At 34.6% G+C, this 21,576-nt stretch overlaps 5 protein-coding genes across 6 annotated transcripts; 4 read left to right on the forward strand and 1 right to left on the reverse strand.

Annotated features, from left to right (window-relative positions):
* Window positions 1-5,325: 5,325 nt before the first annotated feature.
* LOC111800522 (protein RGF1 INDUCIBLE TRANSCRIPTION FACTOR 1) lies at window positions 5,326-6,576 on the forward strand. Of its 2 annotated transcripts, XM_023684254.2 has the most exons (4): window positions 5,326-5,486; window positions 5,562-5,750; window positions 5,861-6,076; window positions 6,218-6,576. In XM_023684254.2, the coding sequence occupies exons 1-4, from the start codon at window positions 5,484-5,486 to the stop codon at window positions 6,353-6,355; spliced, it is 546 nt and encodes a 181-aa protein (XP_023540022.1). In that variant the 5' UTR covers window positions 5,326-5,483; the 3' UTR covers window positions 6,356-6,576. The 2 variants fall into 2 exon arrangements, with proteins under 2 accessions (XP_023540022.1, XP_023540023.1); XM_023684255.2 differs by lacking the exon at window positions 5,326-5,486 and having other exon boundaries at window positions 5,506-5,750.
* Window positions 6,577-8,196: 1,620 nt separating this feature from the next.
* On the forward strand, window positions 8,197-10,150 carry LOC111799844 (purine-uracil permease NCS1). The gene has a single exon (XM_023683324.2). It carries the CDS (start codon window positions 8,202-8,204, stop codon window positions 10,002-10,004), a length of 1,803 nt encoding a protein of 600 aa, XP_023539092.2. The 5' UTR covers window positions 8,197-8,201; the 3' UTR covers window positions 10,005-10,150.
* Window positions 10,151-10,634: 484 nt separating this feature from the next.
* Window positions 10,635-11,057, forward strand: LOC147791547 (purine-uracil permease NCS1-like). The gene has a single exon (XM_087126310.1). The coding sequence runs from the start codon at window positions 10,635-10,637 to the stop codon at window positions 11,055-11,057; it is 423 nt and encodes a 140-aa protein (XP_086982436.1).
* Window positions 11,058-12,356: 1,299 nt separating this feature from the next.
* On the reverse strand, window positions 12,357-14,346 carry LOC111801083 (putative 2-oxoglutarate-dependent dioxygenase SLC1). Its single transcript, XM_023685054.2, has 3 exons — window positions 13,997-14,346; window positions 12,933-13,514; window positions 12,357-12,856 (listed from the first exon to the last, which is right to left on the reverse strand). The coding sequence occupies exons 1-3, from the start codon at window positions 14,276-14,278 to the stop codon at window positions 12,608-12,610; spliced, it is 1,113 nt and encodes a 370-aa protein (XP_023540822.2). The 5' UTR covers window positions 14,279-14,346; the 3' UTR covers window positions 12,357-12,607.
* A 4,403-nt stretch (window positions 14,347-18,749) lies between these two features.
* LOC111800753 (O-methyltransferase family protein) lies at window positions 18,750-21,292 on the forward strand. Its single transcript, XM_023684586.2, has 4 exons — window positions 18,750-19,161; window positions 19,262-19,598; window positions 19,816-19,880; window positions 20,729-21,292. Exons 1-4 carry the CDS (start codon window positions 18,751-18,753, stop codon window positions 21,026-21,028), a joined length of 1,113 nt encoding a protein of 370 aa, XP_023540354.1. The 5' UTR covers window position 18,750; the 3' UTR covers window positions 21,029-21,292.
* Window positions 21,293-21,576: the final 284 nt, after the last annotated feature.

The raw sequence follows: 21,576 nt of genomic DNA on the forward strand, positions 1-21,576 counted from the left end.
AGCCTATTTATTTATTATTTTCTTTATTAAATAATTTTCTTGGTTTTTATTTTCTAAAATTACAGTCATGAAAAAATATAATTTAATATAAAAAGAATTTGCCCCTTTTCTCATTTTATTATCAAAATCATCCATTAAATATACAAAATATCATAAGTAGCCCTTCTTTTAATAAATATTAAATCAAACAAACTGTTACTTCCTATTAATACTTGTTACCATATTAAAGCTCAAGCTATAATATAAAAATATATAAAAAAAAAAATTATATTAAAAGGTTCCATTTTGAAATAAATAAACATTATGGGGGTTGAATTGAAAAGTACTTTTTTTGGGCCGACAATGTTAGTTGGGCCGAATTATTTGTTTCTGTAACCCAATCTAACTGGGCCACGACTAAGGGCCCATTATTCAAATAGCCCATTTACTTTTGAAATACAAAATCAGTCATTAAAAAAAAAAACAAAATGAATTTGTTAATATAAGTAATAATTATCCATTATTTCAAGTATTTCTTAACCATTCACCCTCGTCTTGATCCATTCATGTATCATTCATTTGCTCGAGTGTCACGTGTTTTGTATCTTTCGTCTTAATTCATTTCTGAAACTTTATATGTTAATATAAGTATAGTTAAATAATATTCAAATGATTAGCTCACTGTTCGGCCGAAAAACCTAAATCGTTGTATAAATCTAAACACGGGTCAACTCCAAATTTCATAAATTTAGAGTTATCAAACACTTGTCACAATCGCACTTTTTATGGCAGCGGACTTGCGATTGTGCGGCACTCACTTTCCAACGACAAGTGAGCTAAGCCAATTCGTTCTTGCGTCGTCTACGGCCAAGCGACGTATGCTCGAGCCTTTCGAAATAGAGATTTTTGAAAGAGACGTTATATAAGCAAGGAAGAGAGAAAAGTTAAAATATCAACCATTGAAAGAGTAAAAGTTGTTTAATAGAATAAAAAGAAAAAAAATTAAGTGGTCCTTAGATGAGTGATTGATTCTACGAGGGTGTGCAAAATGGGGAAAGGCTTGGCAGCGCAGCAAGGCGCATGGGGAGGGGGCGCATGGGGAGGGGGCGCATGGGGCGGGGGCGCATGGGCGGCGGCGAAGGGCAGGCGAAATGGGCATTTGGGCATTTTGACAAACAGTTAGTGGGCACAAAAACTAAGAGGGATGCTTTAATTTGTGAGATCTTATGGAGATTTGATAAATGTGATTGAATCATAAAGTTGCAAATATTAAAGCATTTATTGAAGACAAGGCAACGCAAGCTAGCTAATCATGTTGGTTGTTTAACATTTTTGTAATTACCCTAAATTTAAGTATTCTTTTCATCATCACCTCTCATGAGCCGACATGAGAAGGGACTAGGTGTCCCGACCCTAAAAATTTTAGCATTTGTATATGTTTTGTGTATAGAACTCGACCCTACAACCTAGTTTTGAATATTATTCATGTCATGCTGATATCCTATGGGAATACTCTATATATATTCATCAGGTGAAAATTCAATGAGTTGATGACCCGAGCAACCTAAATAAAGTTCACAACCCAACCCAATTCAGTTGTCATATGGTTCTTTTTTTATTTATTATTTAAAAAAAACATAATTATTCACCATACACGTTACATTAATAACTAAAATCTAACGTATCATTTTTTTTTTTTAATAAGATTAGGTTGGTTGTAACCCTAATTTCGAGTTGGTGGATTCATCCGACAAAAAAATTGTCAACTCGTAAACTGAACTGAACTCTAGATTTATAGATTACACGTGTATATATATATATAATTTATTTATATTTATTGCTGTATTAAAAATGGTGGTACAACAACAAGAAGAATGTAACGTTTGACCTAAAATTGGTCTACATTCCATAATGAAGACACGTCAAAATCAAATGTTTTTTTTTAAAGGTGATGTTCGTAAAGATAATGAATAATGCATTCACTCAAGTCCTTTCACGTTGATTCACCACCCTATTATTAAATGCGATACATTTTTTAAAATTTTCGAATCTAATAAAGCAAAATTAACCCTTTAGAAAAACTTTATATATAATATATAAATTAATTATAAAAGATTTAAAATGGGTAAATATAAAATTAAATTAAAAAAATATTAGAATTTCATAAATTTTTTAACCCAAACTTAAATTTACTAATAAAATTTAAAATTAGAATTTATTCAAATATGAAGGACTAGAAAATAATTCATTGTTAATAAAGCAAATAATATAATATACTTGGTGCATTGTACTCCACATGAGGAGACAAAAAAAAAAATAAAATGGTAATAATTTATTTGAAAAATGATTATGAGGTAAGTAAGTGGATATATTTATATATAAAATTTAGGTAATTATTGGGAGGCAAATAATTTAATAATAATAATAATAAATAATAAATAATAAATAATAGAGGAGAGATATTTAAAAAAATCCAACTGTAAGGCATATGGGCTCATAATGGCTCCAACTGTAGAGCCCTTTACGGAGCCACAGCTTTCAACTTTCTTCGCCTGAGCTTTCGGTGTCCCACTCATTCCCCCTCTTAAGGTTTCTTATTATTATTATTATTATTTTAATTTCACATATATTTTTTAATTTTAAAAAAAAAACATTCTTCACTGACACATTGTACCATAAATAGATAAATAAATAAATGTATATATCCATTTATCCTCAACTCTCAAAATATCCAACATTAGCTTTTTCTTGTACTATTTAGATTTTTTAGTTGTTTAAGCTAGATTAACACGACTCTCCATAATGGTATGATATTGTCCACTTTGAGCATAAGCTCTCATTACTTTGATTTGGGCTACCCAAAAGACCTCAAATTAATGGAGAGAGTATTCTTTATTTATAAACCCATGATCATTCCCTAAATTAGCCAATGTAGACGTAGGACTTTCATCGTCTAACCGTCTATACAATTTTTTTCAAATGGTATGATTGTCAAATGCCCAATGTTAGACTCCAAGAAGATGGATTGTGAGATCTCACATTTTAAATTCGTGAGGCTGACGACAATAGATAACGGGTCAAAGTGGAAAATATCTGCTAGCAGTGTATTTGGACTATTACAAAATATATATTAAATGGGGGAGATCCAAGCTTTACATAAAAGATTCGAATCTAATTTCATTTGATATGATTCGTCATCCACTAATAAAAATTCCCTTTTTCTTTCTTATTTTTAGGAACAAACATTTGCCTTTCACGAAAAGCATGCAATTAAACTCATTTTTATTTTATTTTATTCTATTTATAATTCCCACAAAAATAATAATTAAATAACAATTTATTCATTTTTAGAAATAAAAAAAGAAGAAAAAAATAAAAGAAATGGAAAAGGACGGCTTTCTTTATGGCAGGGCCTTGCCATATCCTTTCCCGTCGGCGCCATACATGCAAGGGAAGCCAACACACTTTCTTCCTTCTAGGCTAAGTACCAAAAGATTAGGCTCTTAATCCTCTTGCCCCACTTTAATTCAATGGGGTCGTTTATGTCAAGTTCGGTTCCGTTAGGTGAAATAATCTTTCCAAACCTAATTCAATTGTTCGAGTTTTCGATATTCAAAATTACCAAAAACCCAGTAGTATAACATCATTACTGAAGTTGATCGTCTATTTCGATACCATTTCAACCACCACGTGAGTTCAACTAATGTAGTACTGAGAGGTTAAACTTTTTACTTTATCGAAGGTATTCGTGTTTTAATTAATAGTTTAAGCTTAATTTGACCTAAATTTCAAAAACTTACCATATTTTATGCATAGTCTTAACAACTACACAATAATTAAGTCTCGAGTGGGTTAGAGCATTTTTTAATTGGGTTAAAATAATTTGATTAGTTAGATTTTAAATATTTTATAGCTTTAATTTGAACATTATGTCATTAATGAAATGAACTAGAAGAAAATTATTGTAGATTAATTATGTTATATGCTTAATAATATGTTAATTTTGTCAATTGATTGCGTGATTAGTTGATTATTTAATTTTAAATATTAATTTAGAGCATTTCTTGAAGTAAGAGTTTTTTAATAATATATTTTTTTTAATTTTTTAAATTTTTAATTTTTTAATTTGGTGGGTCTTGCTTCGAGAAGATATAATTTGATGAACAGCTTCTAATCATAGATTATGATGCTTTGAATATTCATTGAGGAAAAAAATAATATTTTTTTATTTTATTTTTTGGTATATATATTTATATTTAAAAAAAAAAAAACAAATGTGATATTGGAAATTGATTGTACTTTTATGAAATGAACAAAACAAAAGACAAACACAAAAGGGAAAATAAAGTTATGGAAAAAAGGGTTAGGTGGGGTTAATTTAATTACGATTTTATCCACATCATATAAAAAAAATAAAATAATTTAGTGTTAAAAGGGAAAATTAAAAAAAAAAAAAACATAATTTTTAAATTTCTTCTTATTTTAATTATATTAAATTTAAAAAACTTATAAATAAAATTTAACTTTTTGGTGCACTTACCAATGATGATCAAATTAAATCATTTATTATAAATAATTCAAAATTTAAAATTTTTTTTCTCCTTCTCGTTTTTTTAAAGATAAAAAGAAATCAGGTAGCGAACATTCTCGAGAATCTCTCTTAAATTCAAAGGCTCGTAGGTATTGAGTACACTTTTAATATCGTTCAATTTTTCAAAGACCCTACATCGTAGAGTACTCCATACACAAAGTACGAAAAAAAGATGTTTATAGCTTCGTCTTTCTTCCACAAAAGTAGATAAATGAGAATTAATTCTAACTCTCACACATGTTTTGACCGGTTCAGTGCTTGTAAAGTATGTGTTCGGGTATGTTGTATAGATCTTATTTGTAACAAATATTATATATCAACGCGAACATATTATTTTTTTTTTATAATTTTAATATAAAAAAAAAAATTATTATGTACCGAAACTATGCTAGGAATAACCAAACCTATTTATTTTATTGCTAAAAGTTGACATCACCAAAGCGATGGTTAAGCGAAACCTCGTGGGAGAAGCAAACCGAATTTTAAAGTCTATGATTCCATGTGGACATAAAACAAACCATGAGAAGACGACACGTGGCAGGTAAGATGAAACGTGGAGGAATGAGAGCCGTTGGTGGGAATAGAGAGGAGGGAAGGAGAATAAGATCAAGCGTAGAGGAAAGGCCGACCTCGTGCCAACGTAGAGACGCAAGGAAGATCCAAAAGCAGCGTAAGCGCCAAACTTTGTCATCTCTGTCAAATTCCATCCGACGGCTGTAATGAATCTTCAGCCACCAAATCCATCTCCACCGTCCATTGGCTCCTGCTTTCCACAACACATTAACCTCGTCTCTTCAGCCTTGGCCTTTTCATTTTCGTTTCAATTCTCAGAAATTGGGCATCGGTTTTCTCTCTGAGTTATGATAATAAGGCAAAAGATCACATTTTTTTGGGTACCCATTTGAGAATAAATATGGTAAGCCAAAAAAAAACTCACATTATTCTCTGTTTTTCTTCGTTAAATTGATTCTTGGGTTTGTTCTTTCCAAAGATGAAACAGAAATCAATGTCGGCGCCGCCGTGGTTGGAGCCATTGCTGAACACGGCGTTCTTCTCAATCTGCCACACGCACGGCGAATCCGCTAGGAGTGAGCGGAATATGTACTGTCTTGATTGCCACTGCGATGCATTTTGCTTCTATTGCCGCTCATCTCACCACAAGGATCATCAAGTAATTCAGGTTGGTTCAATCAAATTCTGAATTCGTTTTTGAAATTTCAAGACATGGGTTTTGTTAAGCATTGACTTAGATGAAATGGGTTGGTTTTGGAATTGGAAAATTTGTTTTAGATAAGGAGATCTTCGTATCATGATGTGGTAAGAGTGGCAGACATCGAAGAAGCTTTGGATATAAGTGGCGTTCAAACTTATGTGATTAATAGCGCCAGAGTCATGTTCTTGAACGAGAGGCCTCAACCCAAAGCTGGTAAAGGAGGAGCACATATTTGTGAAATTTGCGGGAGAAGCTTATTGGATCCATTTCGATTCTGTTCACTCGGCTGTAAGGTTAGCCACCATTCCCTTTCCTTTTCGATTTCGGGTTGGATCGGATTAGATCATAACACAAACACGATAGATTAGAATGAAAATCGAAGATCGAATAGTGGTTTACAATGTTAATTTGGGGAAAAACATGGCGTTTTGTAGCTTGTAGGGATGAACAGAAATGGGGATGCCAGCTTTAGCTTGGAGACGAAGAAAGAAGCAATGGTAATGGAAAGAAGAGAAGGAATTTCATCAAGGAGAAGAAAAGGCATTCCTCATAGGGCACCTTTTGGGTCCTAATTATTGCCTTCCAAACCAATTCTTTGAAGCCTTTAATCATTTTACATGCCATAATTTGGGGTCATTGTCCATAAAAGTATAGGGCACTCCTCCATATTGATATATCCCTAAAAATAAAATTTTAAATTTTTTTTTTTTTAATTTTTATAGGGTCCCATATACAACAAATTCTATCTTGAGGATGTGAAGAACCAATAATGGAGGAATTGTTATGTTGATAATTGCAAGGTGTATATTTGTTTATTGAGAAATTAAAAATTAAAAATTATTTATTTTCAACAAAAAAAAAAAAAAAAGAACATGTCAGAGGGGCCCACTGACCACATGGGCCGTTTATATAAATAAATATATTTTTTTAATTGTATTTTATTTATTATTATTTTTTATATAGTTAAACAACCATATTCATATTTGGATTTTAATTTGCATTTTTATGTGAAATTACTGCCCAAATGGTAATTTATTTTGTGATTATTTAAAGCTTTAATTACTATAATTAATTGATATTTTAATTTTTGATTATTTTCTAATTGTGTGATTAGATTGGTTTAGGAAAAATAGTAAATTTTTTATTCTTTCTTAAGCAACCTTGTTATTTAATGCTTTTTTATTCAGATTTATAGCAAGAAAATAAAATAAAAAGGATGGAAAATAATAATTAAAAAAAGAGAAAAGGAAAATTTATTTATTTTTACTAAAATTATATCATTTTATTATTTTTAAATTAACTTTTTTAATAAAACACTTTTGAAAAGTCTTTCAAAAAGCTACTTTTTGTTTTAGAAATGTGGAGAGAAAGCCATAAATAAAATCACAATTTTAAAAAAGATTATTTAAATAAATATATATTGATTAATGAAAAAAATTAAAATTGATGTGAAATAATGTGAGGTACCTAGGTTCTTAGACTACACATTTTCTAAAATTTTGCAATTTTTTAATTTAAAAATATTAATTTTAATTAGTAATTAAGTCTGCTTCAACCTTACAATTTTAATAATTTCTTTTTCGAAATTTAATTTAAAAAAATTCTGATGATAAAAATCAATTTCAACCATTAATTTCCATAATTTATTATAAAATTAAATATGAGTTAATTATAATTTAAAGGATATCTTATGAATTGATATATTTGTGTAAGCTAAAAATTAAAAATTTTGATAATATTTTTTAAAAAGAAAAAAAAAAACGTTAATTCCTAACGGGCCTGCATTGGACCCGTTGAAATTGTTTTGGGCCGTCGAGATGTGCTTTTGGTAGCTGAGCTGTCAGTCAGCGATTGGTTGGCTTTCTTTTATTTAAATTGAAAAATAAAAGATTCTCATTGACTTTTACACTATTTAATATATTTTCTTCCAAAATTTCAGATCAGATTCAGATTCGAATCTTTAACGTGTCACGGCGTTTGTGCAAATATTTTATAATAACGGCTATTTCATTAAAAAAATGGTAATTTAAAAGCTTAATTAATGTAATTATAAATGTGAATACATATAACTCTTATCATATTATTGTGGAGAGTTCAAATTCATAACATGGTATTAAAGTCAAGCTCTTAACTTAGCCATTGTAATAAAATTCTGAAGTATCGACAAAAAAAGTTGTGAGTCTCGAAAGTGTAGTCAAAAGTTGTTGTTTTAATGTAAAAGTCGAGTCTCGATTAAGGGGAGGCTGTTCAAAGGCTCAATGGGTCTACATGAGTCTACAGGAATGTTCTATGATGTACTTTATTCGAGGAGAGGAGTCTTACATCCATTAATTAAGAGGTTGATTAGCATGTGTTGGAGATAAATTAGGATTTAGAACAGGTGAAGTATTTTGAAGATTTAAATTATAAAAAAAATAGATGCATGATTCATTAGGAAGCACACAAATTATTATTTTAAAGTTTATAGCTTTTTTGATCTTGGAATTCTCCACCACTCAATTCTCAGTTCTCATCTTCTTAGAAATGATCCGTTCTCGATTTCAATTCCCCGTCGGAATGTCCAGAGATGCCGGCGTTAGCCTCCATCTCCACCACCACAATTTCCGCTTCCCCCCTTCTCTCTCCGCTGTCCGCTGCCACCCCATCGACTCTCTGCTGCATTTCTCTCCGATAACCCCCAAATTACTTCTCAGACACCGCTTCAAGTCCAACACTAATTTCACTGCTATGGCCTCCGCCGCCGACAACCCGACAGACAACACTCACGTTGAAAATCCTGGCAGCGACGATCTCCGGCCTACGACACCGGAACAGAGAACGCTTGCTTGGCCGGAGATGGCCCTGCTCTGGATCGGCCTCGTCGTCGGCGTTCCAGCGTATTACCTCGCCGGAAGCTTAGTCGATCTGGGAATGGCGTGGTGGCAGGGGATAGCCACCGTAGTCGCCGCCAACGCTGTAACTCTAATAGCCCTGATTCTCACCGGTCATCCCGGTACCAAATACGGCATCTCCTTCCCTATTTTTGCCCGATCGTCGTTCGGAATCCACGGCGCTCACATACCCACGCTTCTCCGAGCTCTAATCGGCTGCGGTTGGTACGGAATCGAAACGTGGATCGCCGGCGAAGCTATATTCCTTCTACTGCCGGAAAGTATTAAAAATTCTTCATTTTCACAGGTTCTTCCATGGCTGGGAACTTCACCTCTGGCTTTTACTTGCTTTTTAGCCTTCTGGGTCGTTCAATTAGCAAGTGTTTGGAAAGGAATGGATGGAATTCGAAAACTGGAAACAATTTCAGCTCCGATTCTTGTTTTTCTCACAATGGGTCTGTTGATTTGGTCCTGTGTTCGAGCCGGTGGATTTGGGCATATGCTTTCTTTAAACTCCAAATTATCTTCCTCTGAATTTTGGGCTCTGTTTTTTCCTTCTCTTACTGCTAATATAAGTTTCTGGGCCACTTTGGCTTTGAATATCCCTGATTTTACTCGCTATGCCAAGTCTCAAAAGGATCAAATCATTGGCCAATTGGGGCTTCCGGTGTTCATGGGGGCGTTTACTTTCGTCGGCGTTGCTGTCACTTCCTCCACCGGAGTGATTTTCGGACATATAATTTCGAACCCAATTGATCTTCTTGGCCATATTGGGGGTTTTGCCACTAAGGTTTTGGCCATTTTTGGGATCATTTTGGCCACTGTCACCACCAATGTCGCCGCCAATGTAGTGGCGCCGGCGAATGCGTTGGTTAACCTCAGCCCTTCTTATTTCACTTTCACAAGAGGGGCGCTTCTCACCGCCGTGATTGGCATTGTTTTTCAGCCGTGGAGGCTTCTGAGCTCGAGTGAGAGCTTTGTTTACACTTGGCTTGTTGGGTATTCGGCGCTGTTGGGGCCGATTGGCGGCGTCATGGTGGCGGATTACTATTTCATTCGGAGGAGGGAACTGATTGTTGAGGATTTGTATTCTTTGAGTCCGACAGGGGCTTATTACTACTCCGGTGGGTTTAATTTGACGGCTGTGACGGCGCTGGTGGTCGGAGTTCTGCCGGTGATTCCTGGGTTCTTGGAGAAGGTGAAGATTGTGTCTAAAGTTCCTCAAGTGTTTACAGTGATTTACGGGAATGCTTGGTTTATTAGCACCTTTATAGCCGGATTTTGCTACTGGGGTCTCTCTGTTTTGTTGAAGCGGCGAAAAGTTTCTAGCTGTCTTGGGCCACAGCTTTGAATATTTCTTTTTTTTTTGTATATTTATGTTACTATATCGAGATTGTTAAGAGTTAGCCGACTAAATCTCGAGACATCCACGTAACGTTAGGTTATTCATGAGGTCACATGTCACCTATTTGTATATATGCATGATTAGAATCGATAGCAACGTCTATACTTAGAAGAACTAGTCACATGACATCGATGATTTAGAGATGATCAGGGAAGGTAAATGATAAGAACCCAATCATCAAGATAAACTTGAAGGAGTCATATTAGGTAAATCTCGAGTTAGCGACAAGGGTGTTTTCAAGCGGTGTGGGAAAACACTTGTCTTTTTAACATAAGTGAGTAAAAAACAACACCAATATAGAGACTTAGTACACATCACAACAGGTTGAGACAATAATAGAATGAGACAACCTTAAAAAAACTATCAACTGACACGAACTCTCCGCCGTCTGCTACGCTCCTCTCCGATCATCTTCAAATTAGTTCTCGTATACCTCGCTTCTGGGCTCTGTTTTTTCCTTCCCTTACTGTTAATATAAGTTCTTGGGCCACTTTGGCTTTGAATATCACTGATTTTACTCGCTATGCCAAGACTCAGAAGGATCAAATCATTGGCCAATTGGGGCTTCCGGTGTTCATGGGGGCGTTCACTTTCGTCGGCGTTGCTGTCACCTCCTCCACCGGCGTGATTTTTGGGCATGTAATTTCAAACCCAATTGATCTTCTTGGCCATATTGGGGGTTTTGCCACTAAGATTTTGGCGATTTTTGGGATCATTTTGGCCACTGTCACCACCAATGTCGCCGCCAATGTGGTGGCACCGGCGAATGCGTTGGTCAATCTCGGCTCTTTTTATTTCACTTTCAACAGAGGGGCACTTCTCACCGCCGTGATTGGCATTCTTTTTCAGCCGTGGAGGCTTCTAAGCTCGAGTGAGAGCTTTGTTTACACTTGGCTTGTTGGGTATTCGGCGGTGTTGGGGCCGATTGGCGGCGTCATGGTGGCGGATTACCATTTCATTCGGAAGAGGGAACTGATAGTTGAGGATTTGTATTCTTAACAGGGGCTTATAACTACTCCGGTGGGTTTAATTTGGCGGCTGTGGCGGCGCTGGTGGTCGGAGTTTCGCCGGTGATTCCTGGGTTCTTGGAGAAGGTGAAGATTTTACGGGAATGCTTGGTTTATTAGCACCTTTTTCGCCGGATTTTTCTATTGGGGTCTCTCCAATTTGTTCAAACGACCAAAAGTTTCTAGCCATTTTGAAATTTTGAATAAAATTTTGACTATATTTTTGTGTAAATGCACATTATTATATTATACATTAAAATTATAAAGTTAATTACGGCTGTCCAAGATGGGCCTACAAGATGGGCCTAGGCCCATAATCATCCAACATTGAAATGGGCCAATATAGAACCCAATGAAAATTATAGTTTTATTTACGGCTGTCCAAGTGGGCCTAGGCCCATAATCATCCAACGTTGAAATGGGCCAATATTGAAATTGTGAAAGTGGGCCTAGGCCCATAATACTCCAACATTGAAATGGGCCAATATTGAAATTGTGCAAGTGGGCCTAGGCCCATAATAATCCAACATTGAAATGGGCCAGTATAGAAACCCAATTAAACTGGGCTTCATCCATGGCCTGGATAATCGAAGCAGCCCACATTGACCTCCAATTCAGTGTCCGAACGCGTGTATAAAACATCAAAAGTCAACCTGATTAAATAAATTAGAAGAATTGATAGAAAACCCGTGGGCCCACGTTTGACGTGGGAGGTAAAAACGACACCGTTAGCGATGGCTAGGTAAAAGTCAACTGAAGGATGGACCAGGTATAGGGTCAACGGAGATAGGGTCGAAGTCAAGAGCATGAGGCTACGCGGGTCAAGCCATCACCGAATCGGAATAAAACAGCCGGACTTGACCCGATACTGGAAATTTGGCATTTCCTATTTGAACCCTATATTTTCCAACATTCGTAAAAAAATTAACGACTTTTGACTTTTGACTTCTAATATCCAACTTTATCTATATACAATAGACTTTTTAGATTATTTTTTAAACATGATTTTCTAGTATGTTACCAAACGAGGTCTAATTTTTTTTTGGTTGAAATTATGATTCCTCAGTTAATTAAACTATGTTTCGGTCGGTTAATATAACTTCTTAACCAACCGAAAAAAATGTCTCCCGTCCAAGTGATTCAAATCAAATAAGGCAAATTGCTAGATCTTTATTCTATCAAGCTATACCAACAAAGGCGATTTGACTCGGGTTTTCCTTCGAAGGTGAAAGCAACAAAAAGACGACGAAACCTTTTTTTATTGTCAGCCGACTTAATTGATCGATATTTTATTATCTCAAATTATTATTTTTCACATTCCAATAACAAAACACAACAATTTTCCATATACATAATCTAAGATGAGTAAGTGGAATCATAAACTAGGGTTTGCTTGGTTTTTTCTCTTTTCCAACTTTACCCTTGAGACCCAAAAAAAAAAAAAAAAAAAAAAAAAAACATATTTAATTCCCTATTCCCATCTTAGCCCTTGACAAAATATGAACACCCTCTTTGGATCTCTCCCATTATTGTACTAATTTGTCAATAAATAATTTTCCTAGACTCTAAGAAGTTCTTCCTCTTAGGCTCACGAGATGTAATGTATTCAAGGAAGGTGCCAAAATCAGTGTCTTTGTAACGCTTAGGATTCTCTTCATTCACAAGCTTTGGCCACGGCTTCGTCGTTGACCGAAAAGGAAGGCTATGTAACGAAGCCACTGAAATTCTCGGCTCGTTTGCATTCACCACGACTCTATGTAGAACGCTCTTGTACCTTCCATTACTAAAGATCTGCAACGTTTTCAGGGTTCAGGATTTAGGGTTTGATCAGAAACAAAAGATACGAAACTAAACAAACAAACCCTACCTCGAGATGATCGCCAATGTTGACAACAAAGCAATTGGGCAAAGGTTTAACATTGACCCATTTTTGTTGGTGATGAATTTGAAGCCCTTCAACTTGATCTTGAAGGAGAAGTGTGAGGAAGCCATAATCAGAGTGTGGTGGCATTCCTAGGGTTAGCTCTGGCTCAGGACATTGTGGATAACAATTAACAACCATTAGTTGACTTCCTTCTTCAAATTCCTTCAATAATTCCTCTTCTTCTTTCTCCATAGCTCCCAAGCTTTCGAGAATTGCTTCGACTAGAATCAGAAACAGGCGTCGGGTTTGCTCGGCGTAGGTCGATGCCGAGTCTTTGAAGGCGGCCGGAGAAGACGGCCAATTGGAGAGAAGTTGGTGTAGATTAGGGTTGCAAGTCAGCTTCAAGAAGTCCCTCCAGTAGAAAACGGTGTCTTTGGTTTGGTTGAAGCTTGTACCATAACGTACGGTCGCATGCATGTCGGATGACATGTATTTGGCTCTTTCCTCATATGGAAGCTCGAAGAATTTTGAGCTAACTTCTCTCATGCTTGATATCACTTCGCTTGAAATTCCATGGTTTATCAACTGCACATGACATCAAATTCGCACCACGAGCGAATAAAAAGATTAAATTTATCATAACTTATCAATCACGAACGGGTTTTCAGTTCCATATGAGCTAATAAACTTGATCTAGTAAAATAAGTTACTAACTTATGAAACATCTATAAGAGAATCGGGAGTAGTTGTCAAATTGTGATCACGTTTTGTGTTTATGGATTAAATTTTATGCTTTAATTATGAAGATTGTCGGTGGTTATTAACTTGAGAAGAAAGTTCAGAAAACTCTATAAATAATTATGAGATGTATGCTATTTTCACAACTATTGAACAACAAAGAGAATTGAGAAGCTAAATGCTCAAGGTTTATTCGTTCTAAAAGATCTCTCTTTTCAAGTTTTTCCATTGTTTCGACATATTTTGATCGTGGGTCAAATTCAACATTTTGTACTAATTCGCGTACGAAAATAACGAGAGATTAAATTTATCGTAACCCAGAACACTACCTGAAAGAAGCCATAATCTTCACAGGATTTGGAGAGGGAACGGAGGACGTGTCGGCGGTTAGGGCCACAGAGTTGGTTGAAGTCGATGACAGGAAGCTCGACAGCGTCGATCACATTAGGGTTGTTGGATATGCAATCGGCAGGGCGGTCGGAATTGGGGAGAACATATTTGAGAGGGAGCTTATTCAATCCCTTGTCAGCCAAATTCTTGACACCCTTTTGGTACACTTGAGTTTCTGATACAATGGTATTCTCCATCTCAGCCGCCATTGCCGGAGACATCTTGAAAAGCAACAAAAACTGGAAAAAGGGTTTGATTAGAAGGGATTTGGTGAGTGTTTAGTGGAGAATTGGAGGCAAAAGCTTCATATATATATATATATATAGAAAAGGGAAGTTTTGGAAAACCGGAAATGGTATTGGGAAGGGAAGAAGTGGTTTCTAAAACCGTTGACAAAATCCAGTCAGAGACGCAGAAGCTAGAGGGAATGGTAGGGACAGGAAACTGACGCCACGGCTGCTGACAAATAGCTTCATTCATGGAATAACGCGGCTGACCTTTTCCGGCCCCAACACAAACCTAGCCTAGGCCCCACCCTCTTGTTCTCCTATTGTCCTAGCCCGGTCCACATAAACGTTCGGGAGTCCCATAATTAAGGGGATGATCATTGATTTATAAGTAAGGAATACATCTCTATTGGTATGAGACATTTCGTAGAAACAAAAAACAAAGTCACGAGAGCTTATGAATCATTGTGGAGATTCATGGTTCATAACATTGACGTGTTAAGTCATAGATATCAGTTTTTTCGTAGAATATAATATTACAAATAGAAGATTCAAAATTATACTAGTAGAAGAGTATGCTAAGGACCCGTTAATTAATATCTTTATTTACAAAGAAAAAAGCAGCGACAACAAGGGTCGAGTCCTCTTCTGATGGGACCAGACTCCAACTTGTTTCTTCGAAAATAATTTGTAATATGGATCAATTAGGGTTCGTAACTCGAAATTATTGAAGGATGCATGATTACTTCGTTCGATGATGGATAGATTTTAGTTGAATCTATCTCGAACCTCCTATATTTCTCCCCTTTTTGTAGTCCGTTTCAATGTATTGAATCTAAACGCCAAGATAGGTCCCAACGTCAACATCTCCATTTTGTTTTCCATTGAGTTTTTTTCTTTCTCCTATCATGTGTTCTTGTTATCTTCTTCCTTTTGATATCTATAATTGCATCAAATAAGTCACGGGTTTTTAAATTATGATATCAATCAAATCATGTGCCAATTTCTCTTATTCATACTCTGAATATTACACTCTCAAACCTTCATGAAAATTACATAAACTAATGGGTAAGATTAAAATTTTTCTAACTGAATTTCGTTCACGTTTTGTTATCGATTGCTGAAATTAGACAATATCATATTATTATAGAGGGTCGTAGTTCTTAACATGATATTAGAGTGATGTCAATAGAAACTTCAAATGTCGAGTCTTGAAGGTATACTCTAACAAAGGGCGTACTTTGTTCGAGGGAATTGGAGTCTCGATTTAGGGGAGACTGTTTGAGGGCTCCAAAGAAATAGTCTCGAGAGAGACTCTATGGTGTACTTTGTTCGAGGAGATAATTGCTAAGGATTATTGGGAGGAGACTCTATGGAGGGTCGTAGTTCCTAACATATCCTACTTTATCGATCAATTTATAGTTCGATACTCATCCAAATCATAAGATAACTTAAAAAACCGAAAATTTCCTTAAAAAAAAAACTACAAAAAGTGAGATTTCATTAATAAAATTATTAATATTTTATAACGTGCAAGTAATATTAGTTTTTACATTAAAAATAACTAAAATTAAAAAGTCAAAGAGTTGACCTAAAAAATCATAAACCCTACGTACTAGAATATAATAAAAATAATTAAGTATGATTTAATACGTAGCATGCAAACTTTAGGATATAAAATATAAATGAATTAATCTATATAAAATAAAAAATGTCCCTTTAATTATTTATTTATTTAATGATGCCAATAATGCAAGATATAAGTCTCATCACCCTCAAATTGCTTGTTTTCTTTTCTTTTTATGATTTTTTTTATTCCTATTTACTATTTTAGTTATTATTTGTTTGTTTTTTTTGCTTCTTTGTTCATTGAATTTGCACTATTTTAGCATTTATTCTTTGCTTTAATACTTTATATTATAATTCTATAAAGTTAAAAGTTATCATGATTTGTGTAACTAAAATAATTATATATATTTAATTAATGTTAGGTTGATAATGATTTAACACGGTTTTGAGGATGGTGGAGCACAAAGTTTCGAACTAATTTCATTTTTAATTAATATTATTACATATTGAACTTGGTCAATCAAAATTTAGTCCTTTTTTTTTTTTTTTTTTTATGTGTAATAAAATATTTTATTTCTAATCTTGAGCTTAGTTCTATCAATTTAGTCATCTTTTCTTTATTGTGCTAGACCGAAGAGATGGCTTATGAACCAATGAAAAGCTAAGGTAAAATTTTGGAGCCGACCCATTGGTTGGGAGGAACCAACGAAAAGCTGGGGTAGAGCTTTGGAGCTGACCCATTGGTTGGAAGGAACCAACGAAAAGCTAGAGTAGAGTCTCGAAGCTGGCCCAAGCGAAAATCTAATGATTCTTGTAGTAGAATGTGATTAGTTTTGTGATGGAATTAGATGCTTTTTAGTTAAATTTGAGTAGTTTATTGCAGTGAGACGTTTCTTTATATATGCTTGATTTCTCATAGGTGTCTTACTATGGGCGTGTGTTCGTGATTGGTGATATTCCCATCCCTTAGTTTAGTTCCTTTTTTTACCTAATTCAAAAACTAATAGACGAAAACCCTAAATAGGTAGTATAAATATCATTCTTCAACTTTAGACTTGACTTAAATTCTATGTGCTAGCGTAAGCATTAGAGTTGGTTTTTCTCTCAACAAATAATTTTTACTGTTATTGTCGTGTTAAGATCAATTTTCACTGTTAGTGTCGTGTTAAGGTCAATGTTAAGGTCAATTTTTACTATTACTTAATATTTTAAATTTAGAAACATTGGGCCTATACTATGGACCAATTTTCTATTGGGCCCTTAACTGGGCCTTTTTACGAACTTTTGGGCCTGTCATAAATCGTCATTTAAGGATTATTGGAGGGCATTTTTGACATTCATGTAAAAATTATGTAATAAGCGTAGGCTTGCAAAATAAGAATTATATATTATTTAAGTATATATTAATGGTATAAATAAAATAAGAATTATTCACTAATTTTATTTCTTAATATTACTTATAATGTGTCAATTAATTATTAATTAGGTTAGATTTGATGACAAGTTTTTTTTTTTTTATTTTTTTATATATATATATATATATATATATATACATAATTTATTTTCTTTAAAAATGAAGTTTTTTTCCTTACAATTTTGTGATAATTGTTCCAAAAATGGTCAAGCATAATGTTTAATAAATATTGTCCATTAATTACGCATAATGGAAAATTAAGAGGACAGCATGGTCATTTTACTTAAATAACCACATGGCCATTTTAGTCAATAATGGACATTTTGTGTAAAAATATGTGGTCCTCTTAAGAAATAAATTTCCATTTAAAAGAAAATAATTTTTTTGGCTGCCAAAAAAAATTCCATAAACTTTATATCAATAATACTAACTTTAAAAAAATAAAATAATAAATATAGGTTTTAAAAATACCGTAAATTTAAAAAAAAAAAATCATTAATATCTTTTAATTTTTTAATTAAAATATTTAAACGCAATTTTAAATATTTCTAATTAATTATTAAATAAAAAAACTAAATCTTAAATTCAATGGTATATATGATTTTGGTTAAATTGATTTTTTTTTTTAGAAAATAGGATTCATAACAACAAGTGTTAGTGTCATATATCAGAGTGTTAGTGTCATATATCAGTGATGTCATCTTATGTCTAACTCGATCATCTTGATTTGTTTAGACACATTTATTGGAAATTAACCCATGTGTCGATCATCTCAACGGAATATCTCGAACATTTATCTATCTGAATTTTCATTGGGCATTTGACTCTTCCGTATCCATATTAGACCATTATGTCTAACTCATCATTTTGACTTGTTTAGACACATCTATTGGAAACTAACCCATGTGTTGATCATCTCAACGGAACATCTCGAACATCCATCCATCTGAATTCTCATTGCGCATTTGACTCTTCTGTGTCCATACTAGACCATTCTCGGCATCTCCGTATAATAGACATACCCAATCCAACTCAACTCAAATTTCAATTTTATAAAATTTTAGTCATTAATCTAATATTTAACTCCAATTTTTTAAAAAATAACCTCAAAGCCAACTCAATTTGCTATAAAGAGTAAGGATTTTTTTTCACATGTTAATGATGAGTTAGATCCGTAAATTATATCATATTTGAATTTTATGAGATTTTAGTTATTAACATCTATGAATTTTTTAAATAATTGAAAAAAAGAACTCAAGTTGGGTTGGATAGTGAACTCGAGATTGGATCACTAATCAACCAATCCAAAATGTTAGACAAATTTTACCCAACCCAACGCGGCTAAGTGTACACCTCTAGTTAAGAACTTGATAGCTAGGTTTTTGTTCTCTTCCCAAAACGTACGTGTGGTCCTTATAACTCACCAATCTTCCACATCCTGATAATAAAGCCTAACACCGTCGTCGTCAATCTCAAAATCAAAATGGTGGTCGGAAAGGAAAATCCGCCGATGGAGAAAGAATCCGCCAACACCGTTGCCGGAAGCGAGAGTCATAAAAGAGCGAGGCTAGCCATACTAGAGCTCGCGAACATGATCAGCGTTCCGATGTCCCTCAATGCCGTCGTCCGCCTCAACATCGCCGACGCTATCTGGCAAGGCGGTTCCAATTTTCCGCTATCCGCCTCTGAGATCCTCGCACGCGTGGTTCCATCCGGTGGCGACGCCGATAATCTCGAGCGGATCCTCCGTATGCTCACTAGCTACGGCGTTTTCGAAGAACATCTCAACCCTAACTCGTCGGATCGTCGGTATTCCCTCACCGACGTAGGAAAAACTCTGGTCACCGATTCCGATGGCCTCTCTTACGCGTCGTACGTGCTTCAGCATCATCAGGTCCGTGATTGTTGCGTATTTCAGATTTCTGTTACAACAGATTAGTTTCGATCCTTTGGCCGTTCTGATTCTGAATTTCTAATTTCTGTGCCGTGTACAGGACGCGCTTATGAGAGCGTGGCCAAGAGTGCACGAGGCTGCGATTGACGCTAGTACGGAGCCGTTTGTCAGAGCCAATGGCGAAGCAGCGTACAGTTACTACGGGAAGAATGAGGAGATGAACTTGTTAATGCAGAGAGCGATGGCCGGCGTATCAGTGCCGTTCATGAAGGCTGTATTGGACGGCTACGATGGCTTCGGAGGCGTGGAGAAATTGGTCGACGTCGGCGGCAGCGCCGGTGATTGCTTGAGGATGATCTTACAGAAACATCCTCACATTAAGGAAGGAATCAACTTCGATCTGCCGGAAGTGGTGGCTAGGGCTCCCAGCATCCCCGGTGAGCATTTTTGTGATTAATTAACGTCCATAGCTGTGATTATGGAGCTTCATTTTTAATTAATTAACATACTTAATTGTAATTATCATTACTAGATTAATTAACGTATTTTAATTATTTATTATTCGTGGTTTAAATTAAAAAAAAAAATAGCAATTTTTATTTTAATGAGGATGTATGTAGCGAAAAAGTGAGTAGCTGTATGCTAAACTGACAGGGGTGACTCACGTTGGAGGCGACATGTTCAAGTCCGTCCCCACCGGTGACGCTATTTTCATGAAGGTATGTGTAGCTTTTGCCTTTTTATTTTCTGTAAAAACCCTACGGATTTTAATTTCCATTTCTCGCACGTGACACTGGGCCCTCCCAGTCTCAGCTACCTACTTGAACAATAAATAATTTTGCCTCTTAAAAAATACAAATTAGTATTTATATAATTGTTACAAAATAAAATTTAAAGACTGAATTATTAAATTTCATAAAAGTTTAAGAGCCAAAAATATTTGTTGACAAAAAAATGTTTTTAAACCCTACTATAAATGAAAATAATATTTATATAATTGAAAAATAACTATAAAAATCAAATATTTATAGAAGAAAATATATATTCTAACTTATCGATTTAATTGAGTAACATAATAATATTAAAAAATTTGTAGGTTAAAATATTTAGTTGCCTCATTTTAAGTTCATGTGTGAAATTTAAAATGATATATTATTATTTTATTATTAAAATTTTAATTTATTTTCTATAAATTTTAAAAATATTTTTTCTTGAATTTTTTTTTTTTTTTTTTTTTTTTTGCATGATTATTATTATTATTTAATCAATTTTGATAAAAATGACCGATTAAAGTTAAGATTTATGAAAAAAAAATGTGAAAACTAAATTAAAAATGTAAATACCAAATTTGTATTATTCAAAGTAAAATACCAAATTTTTAAAAAAATGGATAAGGAAGGGGAAGAAAATGAATGGTGTAAACTGACATATCTATGTTTTTTTTTTTTTAAAATAAATAAATATTTTCTTAAAAGAAACGAAATATATTATAAATAAATGACACAAAATAAACACAGTTTTCTTTTGAAATTGGATTGAAGAGCTTTAATTGTGAAGTTTTGGGCAGTGGGTTCTGTCAACATGGACGGATGATGAATGCAAGATGATATTGGAGAACTGCTGCAAGTCTCTCCCGGCGGGAGGGAAACTGATCGCCTGCGAGCCGACGGTGCCTGAGAAGACGGACGACAGCCACCGGACACGTGCCCTCTTGGCCAACGACGTCTTCATCATGACCATCTACAGTGCCAAAAGCAAGCAGAGGACTGAGGATCAGTTCCGGCAGCTGGGCCTCTCCGTCGGCTTCTCCGCCATGCGCTCATTCCACGTGGATTACTTCTATTGTGTGTTGGAATTCGAGAAGTGAAGGTTCGGATGTTATTGGATTGTTTTGAATGAGATTGCAGAGATTTTAGATTCGGCTATTTACAATGACCAAATATTTTGATTAGTATTCAAACAATGGGTGTAGTGGAAGATTGGTTGGGTTGGTGGAGCAACCTAACCCCCCTCACACACTCTGTGATTTTCTGTCGTCTTCCTCATTGTGGGTTCCAGCCATGGCCCTCCCCTTCCCACCAGTATTCACCCATCCCCATTCTAATGATATCGTACCCACATTTCCATTTTCTGATCTTTTGCATTTATTATTTTTATTTGTGATTTTTTTGCCTCACACACACACATATATATATATATATATATATATATATATATAAACCCCACATATATATATATATATAAACCGAGGAATGTTATCTCCATTGGTACCTTTTGGGGAAGCCCAAAGCCATTGGTTAATTTAGTAAGAGATCATGGATTTATAAGTGAGAAATACTATAGACCGTTTTGGGGAGATGTTTATAAGTGAGAAATACTACAGGCCTTTGGGAAATCCAAAGCAGAGCTTATGCT

Source organism: Cucurbita pepo, chromosome 8, assembly GCF_057944985.1.
Source record: "Cucurbita pepo subsp. pepo isolate OVF chromosome 8, ASM5794498v1, whole genome shotgun sequence".
NCBI classification, from domain to species: Eukaryota; Viridiplantae; Streptophyta; class Magnoliopsida; order Cucurbitales; family Cucurbitaceae; genus Cucurbita; species Cucurbita pepo.